Source organism: Musa acuminata, chromosome BXJ3-1, assembly GCF_036884655.1.
Source record: "Musa acuminata AAA Group cultivar baxijiao chromosome BXJ3-1, Cavendish_Baxijiao_AAA, whole genome shotgun sequence".
Lineage (NCBI taxonomy): Eukaryota > Viridiplantae > Streptophyta > Magnoliopsida > Zingiberales > Musaceae > Musa > Musa acuminata.
This window is the reverse complement of record NC_088349.1, coordinates 688,453-713,583: the sequence shown is the minus strand read 5'-3', so window position 1 is coordinate 713,583 and position 25,131 is coordinate 688,453. Positions and strand designations below refer to the sequence as shown.

General features: G+C 46.1%; 3 protein-coding genes and 1 long non-coding RNA gene across 9 annotated transcripts; 2 read left to right on the top strand and 2 right to left on the bottom strand.

Moving 5' to 3' along the window:
* Positions 1-1,080: 1,080 nt before the first annotated feature.
* LOC135628884 (uncharacterized) lies at positions 1,081-4,548 on the bottom strand. Its single transcript, XR_010493063.1, has 3 exons — positions 4,412-4,548; positions 4,056-4,285; positions 1,081-1,588 (listed from the first exon to the last, which is right to left on the bottom strand). It is a non-coding gene; the product is annotated as an uncharacterized LOC135628884 (long non-coding RNA).
* A 277-nt stretch (positions 4,549-4,825) lies between these two features.
* Positions 4,826-11,634, top strand: LOC135628881 (uncharacterized). Of its 3 annotated transcripts, none has more exons than XM_065135831.1 (7): positions 4,826-5,196; positions 6,403-6,492; positions 6,713-6,793; positions 6,955-7,086; positions 8,936-9,154; positions 10,313-10,405; positions 11,192-11,634. In XM_065135831.1, the coding sequence occupies exons 1-7, from the start codon at positions 4,975-4,977 to the stop codon at positions 11,351-11,353; spliced, it is 999 nt and encodes a 332-aa protein (XP_064991903.1). In that variant the 5' UTR covers positions 4,826-4,974; the 3' UTR covers positions 11,354-11,634. The 3 variants fall into 3 exon arrangements, with proteins under 3 accessions (XP_064991903.1, XP_064991904.1, XP_064991905.1); XM_065135832.1 differs by lacking the exon at positions 11,192-11,634 and adding an exon at positions 9,363-9,505; XM_065135833.1 differs by lacking the exon at positions 6,955-7,086.
* Positions 11,030-13,092, bottom strand: LOC108953136 (uncharacterized). 4 transcript variants are annotated; one of them, XM_065135835.1, is made up of 5 exons: positions 12,409-13,092; positions 12,072-12,317; positions 11,947-11,993; positions 11,795-11,877; positions 11,030-11,468 (listed from the first exon to the last, which is right to left on the bottom strand). In XM_065135835.1, the coding sequence occupies exons 2-5, from the start codon at positions 12,089-12,091 to the stop codon at positions 11,316-11,318; spliced, it is 303 nt and encodes a 100-aa protein (XP_064991907.1). In that variant the 5' UTR covers positions 12,092-12,317; positions 12,409-13,092; the 3' UTR covers positions 11,030-11,315. The 4 variants fall into 4 exon arrangements, 2 of the variants coding, with proteins under 2 accessions (XP_064991907.1, XP_064991908.1); XM_065135836.1 differs by having other exon boundaries at positions 12,683-13,092; XR_010493060.1 differs by lacking the exon at positions 11,795-11,877.
* Positions 13,093-13,146: 54 nt separating this feature from the next.
* LOC135628880 (APO protein 3, mitochondrial-like) lies at positions 13,147-15,661 on the top strand. The gene is made up of 3 exons (XM_065135830.1): positions 13,147-13,681; positions 13,793-14,223; positions 15,057-15,661. The coding sequence occupies exons 1-3, from the start codon at positions 13,284-13,286 to the stop codon at positions 15,464-15,466; spliced, it is 1,239 nt and encodes a 412-aa protein (XP_064991902.1). The 5' UTR covers positions 13,147-13,283; the 3' UTR covers positions 15,467-15,661.
* Positions 15,662-25,131: the final 9,470 nt, after the last annotated feature.

Sequence of the window (25,131 nt, the reverse complement as noted above, 5' to 3'; positions counted from 1 at the left end):
AGATAACAGATGAGAAGCCTGGTAACAATCTCTTTGAACATGGTGCTCCTTGGTATATGAACCTATTGCAAAATCATTTTCAATGTGACACCTCTTATAATTTGTAAAATTGTTTAAATTCCATACAATGTGGCTTTCATGAATGTGATTAATATAATAAATTGAATTTGGAATTTAGTAGTTATTATATTTTCATGTCCTCAAAGCAGATAAACATGGTTAAATAAAATCCTTCTTCATATTAGTTTTTCGATAATGATAAAAAAGATCAATTTTCAATTACAAATACTCCTATTAATCCATTTAATATGATTGATGTAAAAATGCCTTCAAAAGTAAATTCAAATCCTTTGACAAATGTCTTGCTAAAAAAGATGTATTTCCGAAGAACCTCATCATGTAGATTTTGCTACCATATGCACACCAAACACACAGATATATATATATTCACATATGTAATTTTTCTTCTTCTGATTTCTTGTCTGATTGTTGCTTATCGATATATTCACCAGTGTGACTTGCAGTTAGCATACACAATTGATCATGGATTTATTCATAAACCTTATGTTCAAGGTGTGACCTAAAAAACAGACATATGACACCCATGTATGTTAGATTAGTAAAATGATCCAACAAGGCTAGGAAACTAGCTCACAGACTTCAGAATCCAATCTGTTTAAAGTAAGATTTAAAAATTCAAAAAACAAACATGTATATAATAAAGACTATGTTCAAGGTTTGACCTAAAAAGCAGACATATGACACCCATGTATGTTAGATTAGTACAATGATCAACAAGGCTAGGAAACCAGCTCACAGACTTCAGAATCCAAATCTGTTTAAAGGACGTGTTAAAGATTCAAAAAACAAACATGTATATAATAAAGATTGAGGTGTTCTGTCACAATCTAACACATGCATGTGGAGCTGGAATATAGTAAAAAAGAAAAGAGATATAAGTCAGACTTGCCTAGCAAAAAGGATACCAAATCCAAATACCAAGTTTCACATATCAGGTTGAGCTGAGCTGGTAAGATTCCATTTGCCTCCCATCTGCTCCAAGTAATTGAGTCTACAAGTAGGATGAGTTCAAGGGTCAGTCACATCTTCCCATCCTATTTGTTCAGCTGATAATAAATGGCAAAGGTTTTCCAAGATCACATCGTAAATATGGTTGATTCCCCTGCGGCATCAGTTCAGCTTTTCCATGTCCCGATCCACTAGCATGCCTCTGAGAGATCATCCCCTCATGCTCAGAGTGGAAGAGGAGCTGCAGCCGGTCAAGTCTTCTGTAGTTAAATTTTATTCAACAACCTATATGATATGGAAGGGATTGAGAGGGCTCCAAGGTCTGTACAGGTGCATCAAGGAGCTTCTTTGCTTGCCTAGCAGCAACCAGATCTTCTTGAATCCAAAACAAAAGAAAATGGTGGAAGTGGAGTTGGATGTGTCCATCAGGCTGTTGGACTTGCTTAGCACCATGAGAGACAGCATGATCTCAAAAAGGATCAGATTAAAGGCCTCAAAATGATTTTTAGAAGACAAGGAGAAACAGTTGCCCAGAGCAAGATGCAAGCTTACGTTCATCCTGACAAGGCAGAGAAAGATGTAAAGAATTGCTTCAGATTCCTGAAGCAGATGGATGATAAATACGCCTTATGTTGTATTGATGATAAGGAATCTGATTCATGGATGGTGATAACAACTTTGAAGGAAGCAAGAGATCTCACCATCTCTCTTCTTTAATCAATCTTTAACTTCTTGTCCGTGCCAAGGCCAAAACCCAAAACTAGCATATGTTCTCTTATCTCAAAGGCATTTCAAAAGAGGAAAGTGGCCTAAGAGGGTGAACATGAGGATATTGAAGCTAATGATGGGAGGGTAAAGAAGGCACAAGAGTGGTTCCAAACATTACAGAACAGCATCAAAGATATTGAAGCAGGACTAGAATTCTTGTTAAGATGACTAGTCCAAAATAGAGTCTCTCTCCTTAACGTCTTAAGCTTGTAGTGGATTCATTAGCCTTCTTGCCCTCATGCCCTCATTAGCATCCACATTTTAAAGGAATTGCTAATGTGTGCATCTTTGTATCATTTTTGTGAAATATTTAGAACATACTATATTGTTTATAGCAACATGGTTTACAAGAATTTTGGTTTTTTTATTTTTATCAGTGTTGATAAGAAGAGTCTAATACAAACCATATTCATTGAGCATAGTGTTCTAATACAAAAAGAAATGGCTTCTAACAGTCTGAATTTCCACATAGTATTTGGAATATCATATAGATTGAATATGGATGTCGGACTCAAATTAATAAAGATTTAAATAAGGGTTAAGGTCCATTTTAGCCTCTATGGTTTTGGCCACGGACCACTTAAGTCCTTATGGTTTACTCGTGTCTAAAATAACCTATATATTTTCATAAACGTAGTATATAAGCCCCTCCCATCAAGTCTGAGTTAACAGATGTTAGAGTCTGCTTACATGACATGTTGACTCATAATAAATAATTAATATAATGACACATGTAATTTAAGTTTAAAAAAGGGTTAAGGTCCATTTTAGCTCATATGGTTTTGGCCATGGACCACTTAAGCACTTATGGTTTACTCGTGTTTAAAATAATTCATACATTTTAAAAAACATAACATATAAGCCTCTCTCGTCAAGTTTGAGTTAACAGACGTTAGAGTTTGCTTACGTAACATACTGACTCATAATAAACCATTAATAAAATGACACGTTTAGTTTAAGTTTTAAAAAAAGTTAAGGTCTATCTTGTCGAAGAAGAGGAAGCGGCGGAGGTCGTAGTGGTGAATAAAGGCGGACGGAGAGGCAGAGGTAGGAGAGGCCGGAGGCGGAGGTGACGGAGAGCTGGACCAATATGTTGTAGGCACGACGGGTGGGGGCGTAGGAGAGGACGAAGTGGGAGGCGGTGAGGACGAAGACGCCCAAGAGGAGGAAGAGGGGCTAGGAGACCACTACGTGCCTATTGTCGGACTGGTCGACTCACATCCACTTGAGGCAGGACTATAAGCTCTTAAGCTCGTTGTCAGCGTGGGAGAGGCTGCATGCGTACAATGCCCTACTAGGTAGCAGTGACTTGGTGCTGCTGCTAGTGGTCATTTCCATGACGATGCCTCCTCTCGCCACTGATGGTGATCTCAGTTTTTAAACTCAAATTACATATATCATTATATTAATGATTTATTGTGAGTTAGTATGCTACGTAAGCAGATTCTAATGTTTGTTCACTTAGACTTGACGGGAGAGGCTTATATGTTACGTTTTTTAAAATATATGGGTTAATTTAAACACAAATAAATCATAAGGGCTTAAGTGGTCCATGACCAAAATTACAAGAGCTAAAATGAACCTTAATACTTTTTTAAACTGAAATCACATGTGTCATTATATTAATAGTTTATTGTGAGTCATCATGCCACGTAAGTAAACTCTAATGTCTGTTAACTCAAACTTGATGGGAAGGACTTATATGCTACGTTTTTTAAAATGTAGGGTTATTTTAGATACGAGTAAATCATAAGGGCTTAAGTTGTCCATGGCTAAAACCACAGGGGCTAAAATGAACCTTAACCCTTTAAATAAATATTTTTATTTTATTTAGTTAAATTAATATAGAAATATCAAAAATTTAAATCTTAATCAATCTATAAATATTTGTTAATATATTTTTCAGTTGATGTTTGTTAGTGTTATTAGGGGTTCTCATTCACGAAACATCTTAGAATTCAACCCAGTAAATAATTTAAAGAGAATGGTTTCTCTCTAGAGAAAGAGTGATTCATGTCACTGATTTGTGTAGTAACTGCCAATGTAGCAATACATAAACTTACAAAAGAAATACCTTACAATTTCATGTTTCTACGAGTTCCTTCAATAGCTTTATAAAAAATTAGACCAAGCTTGTTCGAAAGCTCCAAAGTAAATATACTCAACTGGAACCATAATGCCAAACTACTTAACAGAAATCAGTCAATCTCGGATAATATTGAAACTGTAGCTTCTTAAAGAACATATTCCTCACTTACCTCTGACAAAATCTCTCATTCGTTTCTTCATGACTTGAGATTTGACCACAACTGTGGTTTGAACAACTCTGATAGCAATTCAGAATTACCTACTTAAATTTTATAGGACTTGAATTATCTACTTCAATTTTATATGGTTCTTGAATTACCTTCTAACAATACCCCTCAATAAACCTCAATGATGAGAGATCCCATTGACGTTGTTTTCCTGTAGAACTTCGATCTACAATCTTCGATGAGAAACATAGATTTGTATCAAGATCATTTACTATAAACGAATCACAGACGAATTAGAAGCGCTTCCTTGTCATCATCCAACGTTGACAGATATGTAACAGATGGAGGAGGTTTCTTGCCTGGGGACGGAGAAGCGGAGAGGAGGCGGAGCTCCGATGGCGTCGACGTTCGAGCGAGGGTGGTGGCGGTGGTGCAGGGAGGGGATCCGAGTTGGGAAGGGAGAGAACCGAGCCTCGAGGCCATTGGAGATCCTCTCTGCCTTTGCTCTCCCTTATTAGAGGAGCAACTCGTTGTTCGAGTTTGCTCGTGGCTTTCGCTTCTCCGAGTCCTGCATGTAACGGAGCGGAGGCGAGCGTGGAGAGTGGTCTGTGGCAGAGGGAAGCAACTCTTTGATCTCAATAAAGCCGCGTCGAACTCGATCAGATCCTCTCCTTAACTGTGTTTGATATAATGTGTGTGTGAGCTGTTATTGTTCGGTGCCAACACGAGGCAAAAGGTTGGTAAAAGAAGACTCGGCTCATCTCATCCGAAGTGGGCTTTGAACTACCTTATTTACACGGACTGCCCTAAAAAACCGCTGATCCAACGGGCGAGATCCGAGCCTCTAACTTCTCTTTACTGAGGCAAAAGAGTGAGCACCTCGTAGACACCGTCAGAGGGAAGAGCGAGCAAGGGAGCTCTCATGTCATCCCTCCTTGCCTCCAAGCTTCTTTCTGAGCCGTCGCCTTCCTCCTCCTCTCGCTCGTCCCTCTGCTTCTCCTCCCACTCTCCTCCCTCTCTTCTCCCGCGCTCCGTCGCCTTTCCTTTTCCTAAGCGGAGCAGATGCCGCTTGAAGCTCGTCCGGGCCCAAGATTCCGACACCGTCGCTTCCGGCGGCGACCCGAAGCCCCAAAATGGCAACCTGGTACGCTCTCGCTTTTAACTTGGAAATGATGACTTCTCGAGGTGATTCTTATAGTATTTCTTGGTCTTTCCCTCTCCTTTAAGGTCGTCTTGCATGCAATTTTCCGTCTCTCCCACTGGGGACCGGTGTTGTCATTTCATCCGCAGTTGTTAGCGTTTGAGATCGAAAAGGAGGAAACTATCATGCTTCTGTTCGTTGTTTGCTTTGGACGACATTTGAAGCTGTTTGGGCATGTTTACTAGAAAAAGACAAATATGCATCTAGGATTGTGTGATTGCATAGAAAACATTAGGGAAAACTGTTTTCCTTTGTAAATATTTACCTCGATGTTTGTTTGCTAGGAAATTGAGAAAATCTTGAAATTTATTTTCAGTATTGCTTACCATTTTTCACTCGTGGGAAGAATTGTTCCTTAATGCTGAGCTTATTCCAGGTGATTCGTTCATGTACTTTTGTCCCGGTCCATTTATTAGTAGTAAATCATGTTCAGCAATTTTCTTGCAAATGGGAGTAAAGGTTTCTTCATACCCAGCTTATTGTAGGATATTCGATATTGTATTTGCGTGCTAGTCTCGATATTTTGTTCAATTGGAGTCATTTCATTGATTTCAGGGGTTTAATCTGTGACCTGTTTGTGGCAACTGATGTTGATTACCAGAATTCTTGTCATTTTTTTGTAGGCTACCTTGTGATCACCATGACTTTAACATAGCATACCTAAAGGTTGCATTCTTCGGTGATTTCTGGGTTTAGAAGAGTGATTGTCTATTTCCTTATTTTGTGTAGGATTCAAGAATAGTGCATCCTTGTAGAAAGTTAGAAGTGACTGGACTGCCTACGACATTCCATCTGATCAAGTTATTAGTTGCAGATGTCATGAAACTATACTGTAAAAAAATAATAAGATAGTACTCACTTTGCATAAATGACCCAAGAGGACTAAATTAGGATCAATATGTAATATTTGAAAGGTGGGGTGGGTGGGGTGGTGAAGGAAGAAGGAAGAGGAAGGAGGAGAAGAAACAGAACGGTATTAGTGAGTCACTGTCATGCTTGTCTATATTTTTCATGGCAGTTGCATTGGTTTCCTGCCACTATTTATGTGTTTTTATTAGGAGACCATTCTGTTAGTCAAGAGCAATCATGTGGATGTATTACATGTATGCTTAATCACACCTGCATTGTTCTGATCTTGAATATTATCAGCCCAAGAACAGGAGGGATGTTCTTTTGGAATATGTGAAAAATGTTCAGCCAGAGTTCATGGACTTATTTACAAAAAGAGCACCACAACAGGTAAGTTATGATCTGATATATTATAGTTATTATTTTCCTTTGTCGTAATTTAGGAAGCCATCCTTCATTTGTAACCTGCTCTGAAAGATTCAAATATATTATTGGTTATTGTGGATCTTGTTTCGCTCTTTGTGACCACTGGAATTGGAAAAAGAACCTGTGCTTATTCAGAATTATATTTCCTTAAATTAATGTCCTGTTTTCTTTTTTGCTCTTGGAGGTTGTCGATGCCATGCGCCAGACTGTCACAAATATGATCGGAACACTTCCACCTCAATTCTTTGCAATTACTGTTACTACGGTATGGTACTTTGACGCTAAAGTCTTCTATCTGTTTCATTGGTAAAATGGTAGTGAGATCATCACATATATGGTATAGCCATAATTTTGAAAGATTTCCCTTGCAACCATGAGTTTGATGTTTTGATTCTGATTTTCATGTGTATTTTGCTTTGGATTCAGGTTGCAGAAAACCTGGCACAACTTATGTATAGTGTTATGATGACTGGTTACATGTTTAGGAATGCACAATACCGTTTGGAATTGCAGCTAAGTCTAGATCAGATAGCTCTCCCTGATCCAGAAGAGAAGAATGTATGTCTTCTTAAACATTATGATCTAGATGAAGTGTGTAAGGTTTTGACACCTCTGGTGCCCGGTCTTCTTGATATCTGCTTGGAAATTTAAGCATTTTTTATCTGGATAAAGCGTAGGGTATTGATACCTGTGGTGGCTTTGTCATAATATCTGCTTGAAGATTTGATTCTTATATGTTCTTATTTTAAAGAAATGGTTACACCATTTCTTTTCATTTTGGTAAAACATACCATTTCGAGTTGTGTATAACTTTTTCAGTAGCTTAATTTTGACATCAATTTTAACTGGTTGGCTTTGTTATGTAATATAGGAATTTTTTTCAATGATACTAGCATGGTAGTCTTATCGGTCTGTACCGGTATATCGATCGACTATCGATATGGTATATACCGAATCGTACCAATGTACTGACACATGGTACTATGGGGCATACTGACAAACTGGTATGTACCGCCCATACTGGTCTCCTGTTGGACCAATACATACCGCTCACATCGAGCGGTATGCTATGGTATAACAAACCTTGAATAATAGTAGCCCTGGAAACCTTTATTTAACATGATTATGCTAAATAGCTGCCTTTTTATCTAGCTGTGTTAACATATGAAACAAAGACTTAAACGACACCTAACAAATTGAGTTGAGAGTAGACAGCATAAAGTGAATACATTTAGATCCTCTAGTATAGGTTGGAAATTTCAGGTGTCTCGTTTATAGTTTGCAAAAACAGAGCACAGATATTTTTAAATGTTTTGAAGCTCCATTAAGTTGCTAAAACACATGAAAAACACAAAATAGTTTTGAAGAGTTGATATAATCAATTTTGAAGCATCGAGTGTATTTCGCCAAGAATGGTGCCTTTGTTGTCATGTTAAATAACTATTGTTTTTACTTTGTTTTTTAAAGGATCATTTTCGCTATCACATATTTTGCGAGTGGCATCTTGGTAGCCTCATAGACTGTGTTTCTTCTGAGTTTCGATTGGCGGAGATGACTAATGAGCTCCAAGTAACACAATCCCAGGGCCCTTGCTGAGGCTCCCATCCTAACTATGCTAGGAACAGGGTGGATTTAGTCAGAAGTTAAAATTATCCTTTAGCTCGGACCAACCAAGATTGGACTCTCTTTTATGTAGGAAAAAATTTATTCACTGTTGAAGATGATCACAAAAGATCTACTTTCTTTTGTACCAACTTCAATTGCAAAATATTTTTTATTGAGTTTAAATCTATATTTCTCAACTCTCCTGGAAGGCTGGAACAAATAGAGTAAATATATTGTCTTAATTTAATTTTTCAGCGAACACTAGTTTGTTTGGAAAACTTTCTCACAAATGGATCAGAACTGATGTAATTTCTGAAGCTTTATGGTTTTTAACTTAAATTGCAAATTATGTTGTGAAGCTAGTTTACATGAAGGCTTCTCTTTGGTGAACTAAGTGTACATAATGGTGCAAGGATCTCAAGCTAGCAATTTGTTTTCATGTTTTTTCTTGATCATGTGGTAGTCGTCGAACAGATATAAATCTTTTAATTGCATATTTGATCATCATCCTTCGAAGTCAACCGATATTGCGTTTTATATGTTATCCGGGACTAGTCTATGCTGCTACTAAACAACGCCAGAGTCAGATTTAGCTTCATGAGCATTTCCCAGTGCTGTTTAAAGAAAGTGTGATTAGAAAACGGATATCCTTGTTTTGTAGCAAGCAAAGAATTATTTATGTTTTTGTAAAATTATATAATGATTACCCTCCTCATGGCTGCATCCCAAGATCTATTGCACCTTTTATATGGAGTCATTTTGACTATAAATTTTGCTTAATTTGCCCTCTTAAATGGTGTAGGCAGTTCCAAAATATGCACCTGGTTCACAGAAAAAGGTGACTGGAGAAATTATTAGGTGGAACAAGATTACTGGCCCTGAAAAAATGGATGCCATGAAGTACATTGAATATCTTGAAAGAGAAATTGAAGAACTAAATCGTCAAGTTGCAAGGAAATCTGCAAATGGACAGAATGAACTTTTGGAATATCTAAAATCACTCGAACCTCAAAATTTAAAGGTGATGACTATTTTTTGCTTGCTTAAATTATTAGTCTTGTGAAACTTTTCATGCAAGTATTTTTCTTTTCAAGTACCTTTCTATCTAAAGCATTTGTTTCCAGTGATATAGAATTATTGGTGAAGCTACTTGTAGCAGTAGTTTTCTGTTTCTGGAATTACTACCTATCTTTTCTATCTTAAAGGTATATAATATTTGTGGCCTGCAGGATGAGCTATCTGAGCTTCGGCATGGTAGTGACCTTCAAGCTATAAGATGTCATGCTGTTTCTGTGCCCAGTATTTTCCCTCTTAGTTGTGGCAGAGGCACAAATAGATGTTTTTTAAACATTTGACCAGCTTTATTCAGCCAGTAAGAATGCCCTTGTCCTTGTTCAACGAATGCTAGTAGAAAGAATCTTTCAAAACATTCCAATATGGCTCGGGTTACAAGGTTCATCATGTTTCTCAAACTACAAATCTGTGCCTATCATATTTGTGGTTGAGACTAGAAGGTTTGTAGCATATAGAGTATGGCTATGTTAGTAAAGGGGAATTGCAGTTCTGAGGTTGGTTGAACTTGAACATACTGTTCTGATACAACCTATCACTTTTTATACAAACCCAAAAACACAAGTTGACGTTCATGTTAACAGAATTATGAACCAAAAGGTAGCACAATTTTTTTATGCTTCTAAAATTATCAAAGGAAATTATTCTTTATCATACAGTACTGGATCTCAAGGAGTCATTTCCTCTTCATGGAGTGCAAACGATAGTTTTCTTTGATCTGTAAGATTATTTTTTATACTAAAAGATTCAAAATCTGTTCAGTTGAACATCGTGATATTGGATAAAGATCGGTCTCATAATGAAGGTATACCAACTTTTAATTGAGGTAATTATTACTATGTCCTTCAACTGGATAGTTACCTTGGAACATGCTATTGTCTGTCTTATCAACTACAAGATTATGTGTAAATGCATGGAATTGAGTTTGTGTGTCATATTTCAGGCAGTCTTTTTCAGACAATTTGAATCATCGTATTACATGTATCAAATTGTATTATTTAGCAATCATCACTTAGTGTTCTGAAGACTGAACTTTGATGTACTCTTTTTAAGTATCTGCGACATAGATATCTGCATTATAATTAGGCTGTGTGATAAATCTATGCAGGAACTGACAAGTAGTGCTGGAGAAGATGTTGTTTTTGCTATGAACACCTTTATAAAGCGTCTTCTGTCAGTTTCGGATCCTGAACAAATGAAGGTTTGATTTCATTTCTAACTACTTTTCCATTTTCCATGTTATTCTATTGTTTAGGTTCAGATGCATCTTGAAAGATAATGTTTCATCAGTAATTATGTTATGCAGAATTAATTTCATTCATAGTCATTTTTTCATATACGAAGGTGTTGAAATTCAAGTCTCATGTTAACATATTGCTTTTCCACTAACAGCAAGTGGAAGAGAAGACCTACTGTGTGTTTTAGAAAATAGTAACATATGCTTTTGTTATCCTTGGATCTGCTAATGCTGGTATCCTGGTGCCTGCATAATGCATAATATAAAGGTAATGATAACTATGTAGCGGGGATGGGATTCTAGGAAGGGCTTTATCCTGGTATCCTCTTTCTTATCCATGTGTAGCTCTTTATGAAGGCCAATCTGTCTCCTTCTCAGCAGAGCCAATTTCAAACTTCTTTAGTTAAAAAAGCTTTTTCTCATGATTAAATTGGACATCTAGGATGTATGCAACAAAAAATCAAGGTAATAGAGCTTTGTTGGACTTGTCATACAGGTGCAAGGGCTGTAAAGAGATTTGATCTTGGATGCAGTTTTTGGTTATCTTCTCTTGGTTAATTTCACAAGTAAAAGATATAAACTTCATACTAACTGTGGCAAAGATGGAATTCCACTTATACCTATCGAAACAATAGAAGCATCATGATATAAGCATGTTTTAAGGTCTTATCATCATGATGAATCTTATGTCAGTAACTTCAGTGATGTTTTATAGAGTGATACTCAAGTAACTGTTTATTATTGCCGTAGACGTCGATGACAGAAACAAGCGCTTCTCAACTTGCCAATCTGCTTTTTTGGATGATGGTAGTTGGCTATAGCATTCGTAATATTGAAGTCCGCTTTGACATGGAAAGGGTGCTTGGAACTTCTCCTAAGCTTCCAGAATTACCACCTGGAGAGAACATCTGAGGGCGCAGCACAACTCTTGCAGTAGTGAATCCCAGACCTTTGAGGTTGCAGCACATTGACCTATCATCATCTTATGCGCACTGATAGTAGTCAAGATGCCTCCATATTTGTTGGCCTGTACAAGACTCAGCATTAGAAGTAAAAAAATTGTTGTGATGCAAACGAGTAACGGAATACGAATTACAATAGTGTTAAATGGTTCTTTTTCCTTCAAGTTATTTTTTGTTAAATGGTATACACGATCATTGCGATCATTGCGAAATGGTGGTTTTATTACAGCATATTTCCTGTGTAGCTTAATGGCAAGTATGCAATGAGTTGCTTGCTTATTTGTTTGGTTTGAGATGTTCAGCAACTGTGAAGTGGCACATCCCAAGCTTCTCCTTGGGCTGTTGTGATGGAGTGAGTGCAAATGTGCATGAGATGCGATTAGTGCTGAACCAGAAGCCTGCAGAGACAAATGCCCATGGAAGGTATTGCTTTCGAGTCCTCTTTTCTTTTCTTTTCATCAACATGGATATCAACTGTCTCATCCAAAGTATTTATCAGTGCTGTCCAATACATTCTCTGTCACAAGCTAAGATTGTTCGCACCGTTCATGATTGTTGACACACAACAATTGGGCAGCATGCCGGCCTTGCTGAAAGGATTACAAATCTAGCATGTTGATCTTGCTAAATTATATGAAATAGGACAAGAGTTGTTTCATTTTACTCACATCTTCAACACACAAGTCATAGCTCCCAGCAGTTAGGCTCTTGGCTCTCTTGTTGGCACCAAGAAGCAGCTAGGCTCTTGTTGATCCTTTGCCCTCAATGAAGAAGTAATCGTAATCATGTAACTTAAGAATTTAAGGAGGAAAACAAGAAGACTATGATAGGCAACACCTATCTCACTCTAATTCTCGCATCAAGACGCTTGAACATTGTGATCCCACGCTTGAACATTCTTCAGCACCATTAACCTGTGCTAGCAACCACAAACAAAGTGATCCCACGCAGACTGCATTCAATGGATTCAAGCATGCGATAACAAGTTGAGTACGATCAATTTACCTTACTTAGCTTCGTCGGACAAAAACATACTCCAGTCGTGACACTTTCCCTTCCCATCACAACTCAACCAACAAAAAAGAACATTTACAGTAACTCCTAACGTATTGAAGCCATAGAAACACATGAACTATTTGAGATCAATTACTGTCATCACATGCAGACATGCGTCTTAAAACATGAACATTGCGATCTTGGAGACGAACGACGACAGTAGATCAAAACCAAAGAGGGAAAGAGAAGATCTATCGGGGTAGCAGAGTTAAAAAAAGAGGACCTTGGCGGTGCAAATGATATTCCAGAGCTGGCAGTTCCAGTTGTCCTCGCCCTCGATCATGATTCCCCAATAGAGCACGCCGCTCTTGAGCTCCACCCTCACCACGTGCCTGGCCGTCTCGTGCAGAGACTTCACCGGGAGTCCCTCGCCTTCTGCTCTCTCTCTCTCCCTCCCCTCCCTCGGCTATCCAGTGGTCCTGCTGATCCGCTCCCCCGCCCAATAGTCGCTCGGCCTTTTGTCTTAACCCTAATCAGGCAATCAGGACCGGTCCAATTATATTCGATTCAAACTCGGGCCGGTTAGCGTGATGGTTATATGGCTTAAGCTTAGTCGCAACTTAATATCATCACCTAAGTCGCTGCAGAAGCAAGGCTCGAAAGAGTTTTACATGTAGCGTTGTCACGTCCCGACTTAAGAAACTACAAAATATGACCTGCTGATGTGGCCTGAGTCGTTTGCCCTTCTCTTCTTAACCCGCGACACGTAGCACTTCCTTTTTTTCCTAACTAAAGCTCCAATTTCCCGTATCTTTTCTCGCAACTCTTCCCGTTCCCAAAGCCAATGGCTCCTTCCTTTCCGAATCCCATTTAGATGCGATTAGATGAAGGTCTTGAAGCGGGCCGTGCACATGTTACCCAGGCGAATCAGTGGGTTGATAAAGCAGCGTCGCTCCGAAGGTATTCGACGAAATGTCTCAGCGAGTTTAGTGCCAGCATTCTACACGGATCCCGCTCGGTCGACCGAGCACGTTGAGCTTCCGAGGAGGCGACAGAGATCAGAAAGGAAGCCGCTCGTGACGGCCGTCAACGAACTCAAACGGAGAGCAAGATCCGAGAGGCAATCGAGGCAGGTGGTGAGAGAGATCACGCTGCGGCCGCCCGAGAATGGGCTTTTGGTCAAGAGATTAGTTCCCGTGGCACATGAGGTTTATAACGCAAGGCAGGTGCTCTTCGGCTGCGCTTCGAGGGTGTTGGACAATGTCCCCGTTCATGTGTGCAGGTAACATTTGATTCTTACACTTACGATTTGCTGTGCACCTATGAATTAAGAGGTCAGTGTTGGCTTAAATTGTTGATTTGGTTTTCTGCAAATCGGTGGTAAACGTTGCAGAGTGTGTGGAGAAGTTCATGTAGGAACAGTTCCTCATCTTATACGCACATGTGATGTTGCTGGAAGCCCGGCAAGCAAAGAGCACAGCTGGACAAGAGGAGGAATCGAGCATGTTCTTCCTCTGGTTGAGTCCTTTCATCTCTATGATAGATTGGGCAGGGCAGTCTCACACGAGGAACGGCTGCTGGTCGATAGGATTCCAGCTGTCGTAGAGCTCTGCATCCAAGCAGGCGTGGATGTTCCCGAGTACCCTACAAAGAGAAGAATCTTTCCAGTCTATAATGTTGCAGGAAAGATGATTGATTTTGAAAGGAAGTTTCCTCGAGATTATTCCAATGGAAAAGATATCCAAACACATGGTTTTTGGGAGAAAAAGAACAGCCAAAGATGCAGTGATTCTCAACCATTCCCATATGCTGATAGTGCACAAGGTTTGTTCTACATTGATACAGTGTTTCATCTAACTATTGGTAGCTGTCTTGTTAACTACATTATATGAAGAAGACTATTCCGGTCTGCAAATTGAAGAAATATTGTTTTATAACTCTTGAATTGCTTGAAAAGTATATTTTACTTTATCGATGAAGAACGAAATATTGATCATCATTTTCTTTTCTCTTTTCGTTGAATTCACAAAGGCTCGGTGCAGGTGGTTTCTACCAAGGATAAATGTATCTCCCAGTCTTTTCAAGTTATACAACTCTAGAAAACTCAAGGACTTGTTTTTTTGGTTGAACCTATATTGAGCCCCTTTAAAACATGCTTAATCTTTTGTGCTCATTGCAACCAGAATTGATAAGTATTATCTGTTTCATAAATAATAAGTATTTCATCATCAAGAATGTAGCTGTACCAATATGATGCTGGTAATAATATAGTAAAATCAGTTAATCTTCGAATCCGATTCCGATCGAACAATGTATATAGTGGTGTCTGCAGTTGATGTTGCTTTAACCTTGTTTCTGCTTTCTGTATGATTCTTAAATTGAAAATTTGTGGCAACTTTAGTAAATAGAGGTTTTGACCAAGTAATCATTTGTTTCCATCAAGTAATACCATGTTTAGGCCTAGAATCTGGTTGGTACAGCCTGTTCATACGATCCGAAAGCCAAAGTATTTGTGGAATTTGTGTTGAACTCATTGTGGCTTCTGATATTTAGTGCATAGTGGGTGATCTGTTGGTCAATTTTTAGTCGCGCATTCCATTTAATCTTTTGTTAATTTGCTTGCACATTTAACACACCATGGTGCATCCTTGTTGCAGGTATAGCTACACAGGGAATGGAAGCATGGGAGAAGTTGCGGTCAGGTGTTTCGAAGCTAATGACAGAGTACATTGCTCAAACATGTGGATTTTGCCCTGAGGTCCAGGTGGGTATCAAGGGCAATCGGGCGAGGATCTGCCAAGCTTACAAGCACCAAATGCGAGATGGACAACACGCTTGGCAGGAGGCCACTTTGGACGATCTCGTGCCACCGGTGTATGTATGGCATGTGCCCGACGCACGCAGTGGCAAGCCACTGATGAATGAGCTGAGGAGGTACTATGGAAAGTTACCTGCTGTGGTTGAGTTGTTTTCTCAGGCCGGTGCCAGTATCGACGAGGCCTATCGCGGCATGATGAGGGGAGATGTGACCGTGCCAGAGTTGGATGAAGAGAAGTTGGTCATATGAAATGTGAAGCTGCAGCTGAATCTTCTACTCGGATTGTTGGAAGATGGCATGTATCCTTAATGCTGCTTCTTGGTGCCAACAAGAGCCAAGAGCCTAGCTGGGAGCTATGACTTGTGTGTCGAAGATGTGAGGAAAATGAAACAACTCTTGTCCTATTTCATATGAATTAGCAAGATCAACATGCTAGATTTGTAATCCTTTTAGCAAGGCCGGCATGCTGCCAATTGTTGTGTGTTTGGAACTTTCGATCGAGTCAAATCGTATCACCGTTCACATATACATATAGGTTTGAGTATTCAATGTCCATATAAACTATATGAATTTAAAAGAAAAACACAGAACGAATTAAAAAAATCATTTTTATAAAAAAAAAGAAAATTCTAGTGTTGCCAGACCATTCGGTGTGCCCCACCGGGGCCGCTGCGCTGAACCACTTGTGAGTCGCGTCTCTGACGAGGGTGTCGTTCACCTCACAGAACATCCCAGCCCAACCCCTGAGTTCGATCGGCTCCGACCCAAGGCCGGGCACCCGATCCCTCGACCCCAGGTTGGTCGTCTCCTTCCAGTCGGCGACGTAGGTCGACACTCGCCGGCGAAACTTGGCCTCGAACTCTGATGAGGGCAATAATGGCGATGGGACGGGGGTTAACGTCAACTGTGCCCGGATGACGCCTCGCGCCTCGATTGACCTAACAGTGCCTGGCCAAAACAAACTGGAACGTTGATCGAGGCACATTAACATCCTGCACGAGCCCGGTCTTTCACGCCACGCCAACACCGGTGTCAGACGTTACTAGGAGTACGATCCTGCTCCCTGCAAGCGGGCACATCAAGCAACGGTAACCTTGCCAATAAAAACCCTCGCGCTCAGAAAGAGGAGAGAGGATCAGGTAGAAAAAACCCCCTAAAACTATCCACTGACTTGATCGTCGAAGGGGTCGGGTCGAGCCTCCCGACCCGACCTGTGTGCAGGGACGAAGGCGGAGCGCCTCTCACCGCGTGCCCAGGCGAGAAGTTCCCTTCCAGAGGAAATGACTGTCTCGTCGCGATCGGACCACCGCAGTTGGCCACCTCAATAGTCTCAAGGGTCGCTCACAAAGATCCCCAATCATTCGGACCCGAACCCAACCATGTTGTCTCGAGGCCACGGCTTAAGATTGTTGACACCAATATTTTGGCGCTAGAAGGAGGGCCTGAATGTCGAGGGATCGACAGATCGACTCAGACGAACCCGCAGCTGAGGGGTCACACCCGATCGGGGCTCCAGGGGGACACTCCCCGCATGGAGAACCTCGAGATGAACACCTTGCCACGACCTCAGAGCGTTATTGGCGGATATTCAATGACCCGGGCTTGTCGCCACCCGACGGTGCCCCAACCGACCCGTCGCCCGTGTCGTCTGAGGCCTTTCAGGACCTCGCTCATTAAGTCCGAGCTCTGACAGGTATGGTGCAATCCATTGTCCCACTCGTTTCTCGTTCAACGCACCTGCCTACGATCCAACCGCTGCGGCAACAGGAGTCGCCCGTTCGGGCTCACATGCCACCTTCGGAGCTCCCCACTTCGCCTCGGGTCCGATCGGCCCCACTCGGGGATCGGGTGATGGCAAACTCGAGCGGTCGCCCGGAACTCGAGGCATTATCTTCGGATTCAGCGGACTCCCTACGAGCCCAATTACGCTTTGTTAGTCAGCGGCTCGACGAAGTGCAGAAGGAGGTTTGCAGGTCAAAAGGAGAGCTCGGGGAGGACGCGCACCAAGGGTCTTCGTTCGAGCCTGAGATACAAGATCAGGCAGTCCCCCCGAACTTCCGCCTCCCCTCTCTTGACGCGTACGACGCCACCACCGACCCAACGGACCATGTAGTCGCCTTCCGTGCCCAAATGGCGCTTTACGGAACCTCAGACACCCTGATGTGCAGGGCGTTCCCCATGACTCTGAGGGGGCCAGCTCGCGCATGGTATAGCAGTCTGAAGCCCGGGGCGATCACTTCCTTCGATCAGCTCGCCAGGGACTTTGAGCTTAACTTCCTAGCCTATGCCCAGCCGAAGCCATCCGTTGCACTACTCCTCGGACTCAACCAAAGGGAGGACGAGCCCCTCTCATATTTTGTGGATCGCTTTGCCACGCAAATCCGGGGTTTGCCGAACGCTCATCCCTCTCTGTTAATGCAAGCGTTTATGATAGGCCCACGACCTTCCAGATTTTCCTAGTCCCTCGCGGAGTGACCCCCCACTACGGTACCAGAGATGCTCCAGCGGGCTAGCCAGTACATTGCGGCCGAGGCCTGGATGGTCGTGAGGAGGTGGAGCGACTTTTAGCAGCGGGCTTCATAGAAGAGGAGGGCGCCCGAGGACCAAGAGCACACGACCTTCCTCACCGAATAGACTCCCCGAGACCACCTCTGCGCAGCCTGCCCGCCCGAGTCGTGCTCCTCGGCTGCATGTTGCCCGAGACCACCTCTGCGCGGCCTGCCCGCCCGAGTCGTGCTACTCGGCTGCATGTTGCCCGAGAGCACCTCTGCGCAGCCTACCTACCTGAGTCATGCTCCTCGGTTGCAAGCTGCCCGAGACCACCTCTGCGCGACCTGCTCGCCTGAATCGTGCTCCTCGGTTGCATGTTGCCCGAGACCACCTTTGTGCGGCCTGCCCGCTTGAGTCGTGCTCCTCGGTTGCATGCTTCTCGAGACCACCTCTACGCGGCCTGCCCGCCTGAGTCATGCTCCTCGGTTGCATGCTTCCCGAGACCACCTCTACGCGGCCTGCCCGCCCGAGTTGTGCTCCTCGACTGCATGTTGCCCAAGACCACCTCTGCTCGGCCTACCCGACTAAGTTGTGCTCCTCGGTTGCGTGTTGCCCGAGACTACCTCTACTCGGCCTGCTCGACTGAGTCGTGCTCCTTGGTTGCACGTTGCCCAAGACCACCACTGCACCCTCAGCCCTCCTCGATTGCTAAACTCCATGATTCCCACACCCTTGGTAACGGATCGGCTACCGCCCGACATGGACAATTTCTTAAAGCTGAAGTCATGCCTCGGACCCCCCCTTACAACAATCGACACATAGCTTCCTTCGGGGGGAGGGGGGGAATATTATGAGGGGAATAATGGCGATGGGACGCAGGTTAACGTCAGTTGCGCCCGGTTAACGCCTCGCGTCTCGGTTGACCTGACAGCGCTTGGCCAAAACAGACCGGAACGTCGACCGAGGCACATTAACATCTTGCGCGAGCCCGGTCCTTCATGCCAAGCCAACACCAGTGTTAGACGTTACTAGGAGTACGATCCTTCTCCCTACAAGCGGACACATCAGGTAACGATAACCTTCCCTATAAAAACTCTCGCGCTCAGAAAGAGGAGAAAGGATCAGGTAGACAAATCCTCCAAGGCTATCCACTGACTTGATCGGCGGAGGGGTCGGGTCGAGCCTCCCGACCCAACCTGTGTGCAGGGACGAAGGCGGAGTGCCTCCCACCGCATGCCCAGGCGAGGAGTTCCCTTCCAGAGGAAACGACAGTCCCGTCGCAATCGGACAATCGCAGTCGACCACCTCAATAGTCTCAAGGGTCGCTCAGGAAGATCCCCGATCATTCGGACCCGAACTCAGCCGTGTTGATCGAGGCCACGGCTTAAGGTTGTTGACACCAACAGGCCGGTGGGAAGGGCTGGGGAGGTGGCGCCCGTATGGAAGAGGCAAAAGAGCTTGGCGCCACCGGCTGCGGCAGAGGAACTATTAAGAGGGAGGAGGGGAAGCACCTCCCAGTCAGGGAGGAGGACGGAATCCATGGGAAGAGGCGATTGGAGGCGGCGAAGGGATGCGGGGAGCTCGTGGACGGCATGGTTCATTAGGCGGTCGATGGGCTGCGTCAGGGTGGCGGGGTTAAGTGCGGCTGGGGGGAGGAAGTCGCGGGAGACATGGAAGGAGAAGGAGGCAGCGAGGAGGACGAAGACGCCGATTGATAGCAGCGACGTCGTGAGCCCGCCGCATCGTTGCGCTAACGGAATCAGAAGGCGAGGAAGAGGGGCCGGGTCGACATACCATCGAGGTTTCCATGCCACGACATTACTAATAGAAATACGATTAGAAGACTGGTGATACTCGTGGGTCCCTCGGTGGACCCACTCACGACGTGCCTTAAGGAAGCTAATTAGGGAGCTTAACGGCGATTAGTGGTGAATTAGGGTGCTTAATGTCTGATTTTGGTCAACGATCAACAGACGTAGAATCATATTTCATATTCGAAAGATGACATTATTACTCTTACTTGGGAAGGCGAGCGCCATCCTAAGAGTTCCAAGTAACCAAAAGACAAGGATAACATAGTACGAGTACTGTGCATGTTGCTATTCTTATTACACCAGGATAACAATGTCATGCTCACTTGAGGACGACGGCCAACCCAAAGGAATAGAAGTTGGGTTCGCTCCCGGCAACCATTACAGTAACTAGGGAGCACTGTTGCCAGCAGAAGACGAGCTTGCGCTGCCGGTGTCGGACGATGACACTGGCGGCGCGTTCAAATCCACCCGATGCTCCCGCCGTCTCCTCTTACTACTTCTCGAAGTCCCCTCGACCGCTCCCCCTGACGCCGTAGGTGCCTCCGCTGCACCTTCTTCTCCCTCCGCCTCGTCCGCCTGTTCCTCGGCCCAAGACGTCTCCCCGCCGCTTCTCCCTGGATGTTGCTCTTTCCTCTTGGAGCCGCCCCTTGTTACTTCCTTGGCTCTTGCGTAGCAGCCTTTCCGGTTCCTGTGGCTCGCACGGTGGCCGCCGAGTGCCTGCCGGGTGTCGAACTCTTGTTTGCACCCGTCGCAGACGTACTTCCTCTGCTGCGCTATCCCCGCGCCGGATAGCAGGAGCAAGGAGTCCGCGGCCTCTTGCTCGAACCCCGGACGCATAGACGGCGGGACGGCCCCGCGCCACTTCCGTGCCGGGTGAGATCTCATGTGGCCGTGCAGGGACTTGGCGGACCTAAATGTCCTGCCGCAGACGTGGCATTGGTGCGGAGCGAGGGCGGGGGCAGTGTCCCTCTGCCACCCGCTCAGGTGGGGGGGAGGACGAAGGATATCCAAAGGGGGCAACCGGTCAGGTGGGATATCAAGGCCATCTTTTTCCTCCTCTTCTTCTTCTGCCTCCTCCTCCGAGAATACAGGGTCGGCTTCGACAGTGTGAGTCCGCTTGAGGCGGGACGGGTCGTTGCCGTCATCATCACCGCCTGCGCCACCATCATCAGCGGCAGCGAGGCCGCCGCCACCAGTACGGTGGGGTGGTGGAACAGGGGCATGCGCAGCGCTCATCGGAGTTGTACGGGCCGATGGAGTTGGTTTCAGACGAGGGAGTAAACATAGCGCACCGAACCGATGCGTCGCACGGGGAAGCGCTGCGTTCCGTTGGCGGTTGGTTTGCACGGTTTCAGAGAAAGACAATTGTGATGATACATGCCCTTTTTCAGGCACGGTGAATTCTTGTCATCTTATTGTAGGCTACCTTGTGATAACCATGACTTTAACATAGCATACCCAAAGGCGGAAGCGGAGAAGAGGCGGAGCTGCGATGTCGCTGACGTGCGGCACCTGGAGAGGGAGGCGAACTGGCGGCAACGAAGGTGGTGGCGGTGGTGCAGGGGAGGGGATCCGAGTTGGGAAGGGAGAGAGCCGAGCCTCGAGGCCATTGGAGATCCTCTCTGCCTTTGCTCTCTCTTATTAGAGGAGCAACTCGTTGTTCGAGTTTGCTCGTTGCTTTCGCTTCTCGGAGTCCCGCATGTAACGGAACGGAGGCGAGCGTGGAGAGTGGAATGTGGCAGAGGAAAGTAACTCTTTGATCTCAAAACCGCCAAACAAAGAAATTGCATGCAAGACGACCTTAAAGGAGAGGGTAAGACCAAGAAATACTATAAGAATCACCTCGAGGAGTCATCATGTCCAAGTTAAAAGCGAGAGCGTCGCAGGTTGCCATTTTGGGGCTTGGAGTCGCCACCGGAAGCGACGGTGTCCGAATCTTGGGCCCGGACGAACCTCAAGCGGCATCTTCTCCGCTTAGGAAAAGGAAAGGCGACGGAGCGCGGGAGAAGAGAGGGAGGAGAGGGGGAGGAGAAGAAGAGGGACGACCGAGAGGAGTGTTAGTGTAAACAACTTTAAGTCGTGGCGTCGGGGCCGACGCGGTTTGGTTCGGGTCTGGATGATGGGGGATCTCCCTGGGACGTTCCTCGAGACTGTTGAGGTGGCCGATTACGGTGTTTCGATCGGGACGAGGTCGCTAATCCCTCCGGAAAAGAACTCCTCACCTGTGCGTTTAGTGGGTGACCTTCGCCTTCGCACCTGCACAAAGGTCGGGTCGGAGAGCTCGGCCCGACTCCTCTGACGATCAAGTTAGTGGATAGTCGTAAGGGGTTTTTTTTAGCTAAGTTGTGTCTTCTTGTGTGCCTCTCGTCTCCCCCCTCTTTTCTCTTTTTTCTACCTTTTCCTCGGAGCGTAAGGGTTTTTATAGTGAGAATTATCGTTGCCTGATATGCTTGCTCGTAGGGAGCAGGATCGTACTTCTGGTATCGTCTGACATCGATGTTGGCGTAGCGTGAGGGATCAAGCTTGAGCAGGGTGTTAATGTGCCTTGGTCGACGTTCCGATCTGCGTTGACCAGGTGCTGACAGGTCAACAGAGGCGTGAGGCATCATCTGGAGCAGCAGATGTCACCCGGGGCAGCTGACGTCACTCGAGTCTTATCGCCATTATTACCCTCATCATATCCCCCCCCCCCCCCGAAGGAAGCTATGCGTCGGTTGCTGTAAAGGGGGGTTCAAGGCATGGGTTCAGCTTTAAGAAACTATCCTTGTTGGGCGGTTGCCAGCCCGTTACCAGGGGTGCGGGAATTGTGGAGTTTAGCAACTAAGGAGGGTTGGATGTGCAGCGGTGGCCCTGGGCAGTATGCGGCCGAGGAACGTGACTCGAGCAGGCAGGTCGTGCAGAGATAGTGGTCTTGGGCAACATATAACCGAGGAGCACGACTCAGGCGGGCAGGTCGCGCAGAGGTAGTGGTCTCGGGCAGCATGCAGTTGAGGAGCACGACTCAGGCGAGCAGGCCGCGCAGAGGTTGTGGTCTCGGGCAGCACGCAGCCGAGGAGCACGACTCAGGCAGGCAGGCCGCATAGAGGTTGTGGTCTCGGGCAACATGCAGATGAGGCGCACGACTCAGGCGGGCAAGCCGCGCAGAGGTAGTGGTCTCGGGCAACATGCAGCCGAGGAGGACGACTCAAGTGGGCAGGCCGCGCAGAGGTAGTGGTCTCGGGCAGCACGCAACCGAGGAGCATGACTCATGCGGGCAGGTCGCGCAAAGGTAGTGGTCTCGGGCAACATGCAATCGAGGAGCACGACTCAGGCGGGCAGGCCGCACAGAGGTGGAGGTCTCGGGCAACATGTAGGCGAGGAGCACGACTCAGGCGGGTAGGCCACGCAGAGGTTGTGGTCTCGGGCAACATACTGCCGAGGAGCACGACTCAGGTGGGCAAGCCGTGCAGAGGTTGTGGTCTCGGGCAATATGCAGCTGAGGAGCACGGCTCAGGCGGGCAGGCCGCGCAAGTGTGGTCTCGGGCAGATTGCGACCGAGGAGCATGATTCAAGCGGGCAGGCCGTGCAGAGGTTGTGGTCTCGGGCAACATGCAGCCGAGGAGCATGGCTCAAGCGGGCAGGCTGCGCAAGCGTGGTCTCGGGCAGACTGCGGCCGAGGGACATGGCTCAAGCAGGCAGGCCGTGCTGATGTGGATTCGGGCAGTCTGCGATCGAGCTGTGTAGATACAAAAAGGGGGTTAGGCCGGAGCTAACCGCGAGCTGGGAGGCGATCAGGTAGACACTGAGCCTTCGCTCGTAAGAGACCGAGGTAGGGCCTAGATTCCTTTTACGAGGACTACATCGGATAGCCACCGTGGGTGCTTGACTTTTTCTATGGAGCCCATTGCCAAAAGTCGCTCCTTCCCCTCACGGCCACCCAGGCCTCCGCCGTGATGTACTAGTTAGCCCGCTGGAGCATATCTGGTACTGTGGTGGGGGGTCGCTCCACCAGAGACCAGAAGAATCTGGAAGGTCACAAGCCTGTCATGAACGCCTGCACTAACAGAGAGGGATGAGCATCCGACAACCCCCGGATTTGTGTTGTAAAGCGATTCACAAAATGGGAGAGGGGCTCGTCCTCCCTTTGGTTGAGTCCGAGGAGCAGTGCAACGGTCAGCTTTGGTCGGGCATAAGCCAAGAAGTTAAGCTCGAAGTCTTTGACGAACTGATCAAAGGAGGCGATCGTCCCGGTCTTCAGACCGTTGTACCATGTGCGGGCTGGCCCCCTCAGAGTCGTGGGAAACACCTTGCACATCAAAGCGTCAGAGGTTCCGTACAGCACCATTTGGGCACAAAAAGCAGCTACGTGGTCTATTGGGTCGGTGGAGCCGTCATATGCGTCCAAAGAGGGGAGCCGGAAGTTCGGGGGAACTGTCTGATCTTGTATCTCGGGCGTGAACGGAGACCCTTGGTGTGCGTCCTCCCCGAGCTCTCCCTTTGACATGCGAACCTCCTCCTCCACTTCATCGAGCCGCTGACTAACAAAGCATAGCTGGGCTCGTAGGGAGTCCGTTGAATCCGAAGATAATGCCTCGGGTTCTGGGCGACCGCTCGGGTTTTCCATCACTCGATCCCCTAGTGGGGCCGATCGGACCCGAGGCAAAGTGGGGAGCTCCAGAAGTGGCGTGTGGGCCCGAACGGGCGGCTCTTGTTGCCGCAGTGGTTGGATCACAAGCGGGTGCGCCGGATGAGAAACGAGCGGGATAATGGTTTGCACCATACCCGTTAGAACTCGGACTTGATGAGTGAGGTCCAGAAAGGTTCCGGACGACACGGGCGAAGGGTCGGCTGGGACACCTTCGGGCGACGACCAGCCCGGGTTGTTGTATATCCGCCAATAGCGCTCTGAGGTCGCGGCAGGGTGTTCATCTCGAGGTTCTCCACACGAGGGGTGTCCCCCCGGAGCTCCGATCGGGTGTGACCCCTCAACTATGGGTTCGTCTGAGTCGATCTACTAATCCCTCGACATTTAGGCCCTCCTTCTAGCGCCAAAATGTTAGTGTAAATAACTTTAAGCCGTGGCCTCGGGGCCGACGCGGCTTGGTTCGGGTCTGGATGATGGGGGATCTCCCTGGGATGTTCCTCGAGATTGCTGAGGTGGCCGATTACGGTATTCCGATCGGGACGGGGTCGTTATTCCCTCCGAGAAAGAACTCCTTGCCTGTGCGTTTAGTGGGTGACCTCCGCCTTCGCACCTGCACAAAGGTCGGGTCGGGGAGCTCGACCCGACCCCTCCGACGATCAAGTTAGTGGATAGTCGCAGGGGGTTTTTTTACTAAGTTGTGTCTTCTTGTGTGCCTCTCGTCTCCCCCCCTCTTTTCTCCTTTTTCTGTCTTTTCCTCGAGGCGCGAGGGTTTTTATAGTGAGAATTACCGTTGCCTGATATGTCTGCCCGCAGGGAGCAGGATCGTATTTCTGGTAGTGTCTGACATCGATGTTGGCATGGTGTGAGGGATCGAGCCTGAGCAGGGTGTTAATGTGCCTTGGCCGGTGTTTCGGTCCGCTTTGATCAGGTGCTGACAGGTCAACAGAGACGTGAGGCGTCATTTGGGGCAGCTGACTTCACCCGAG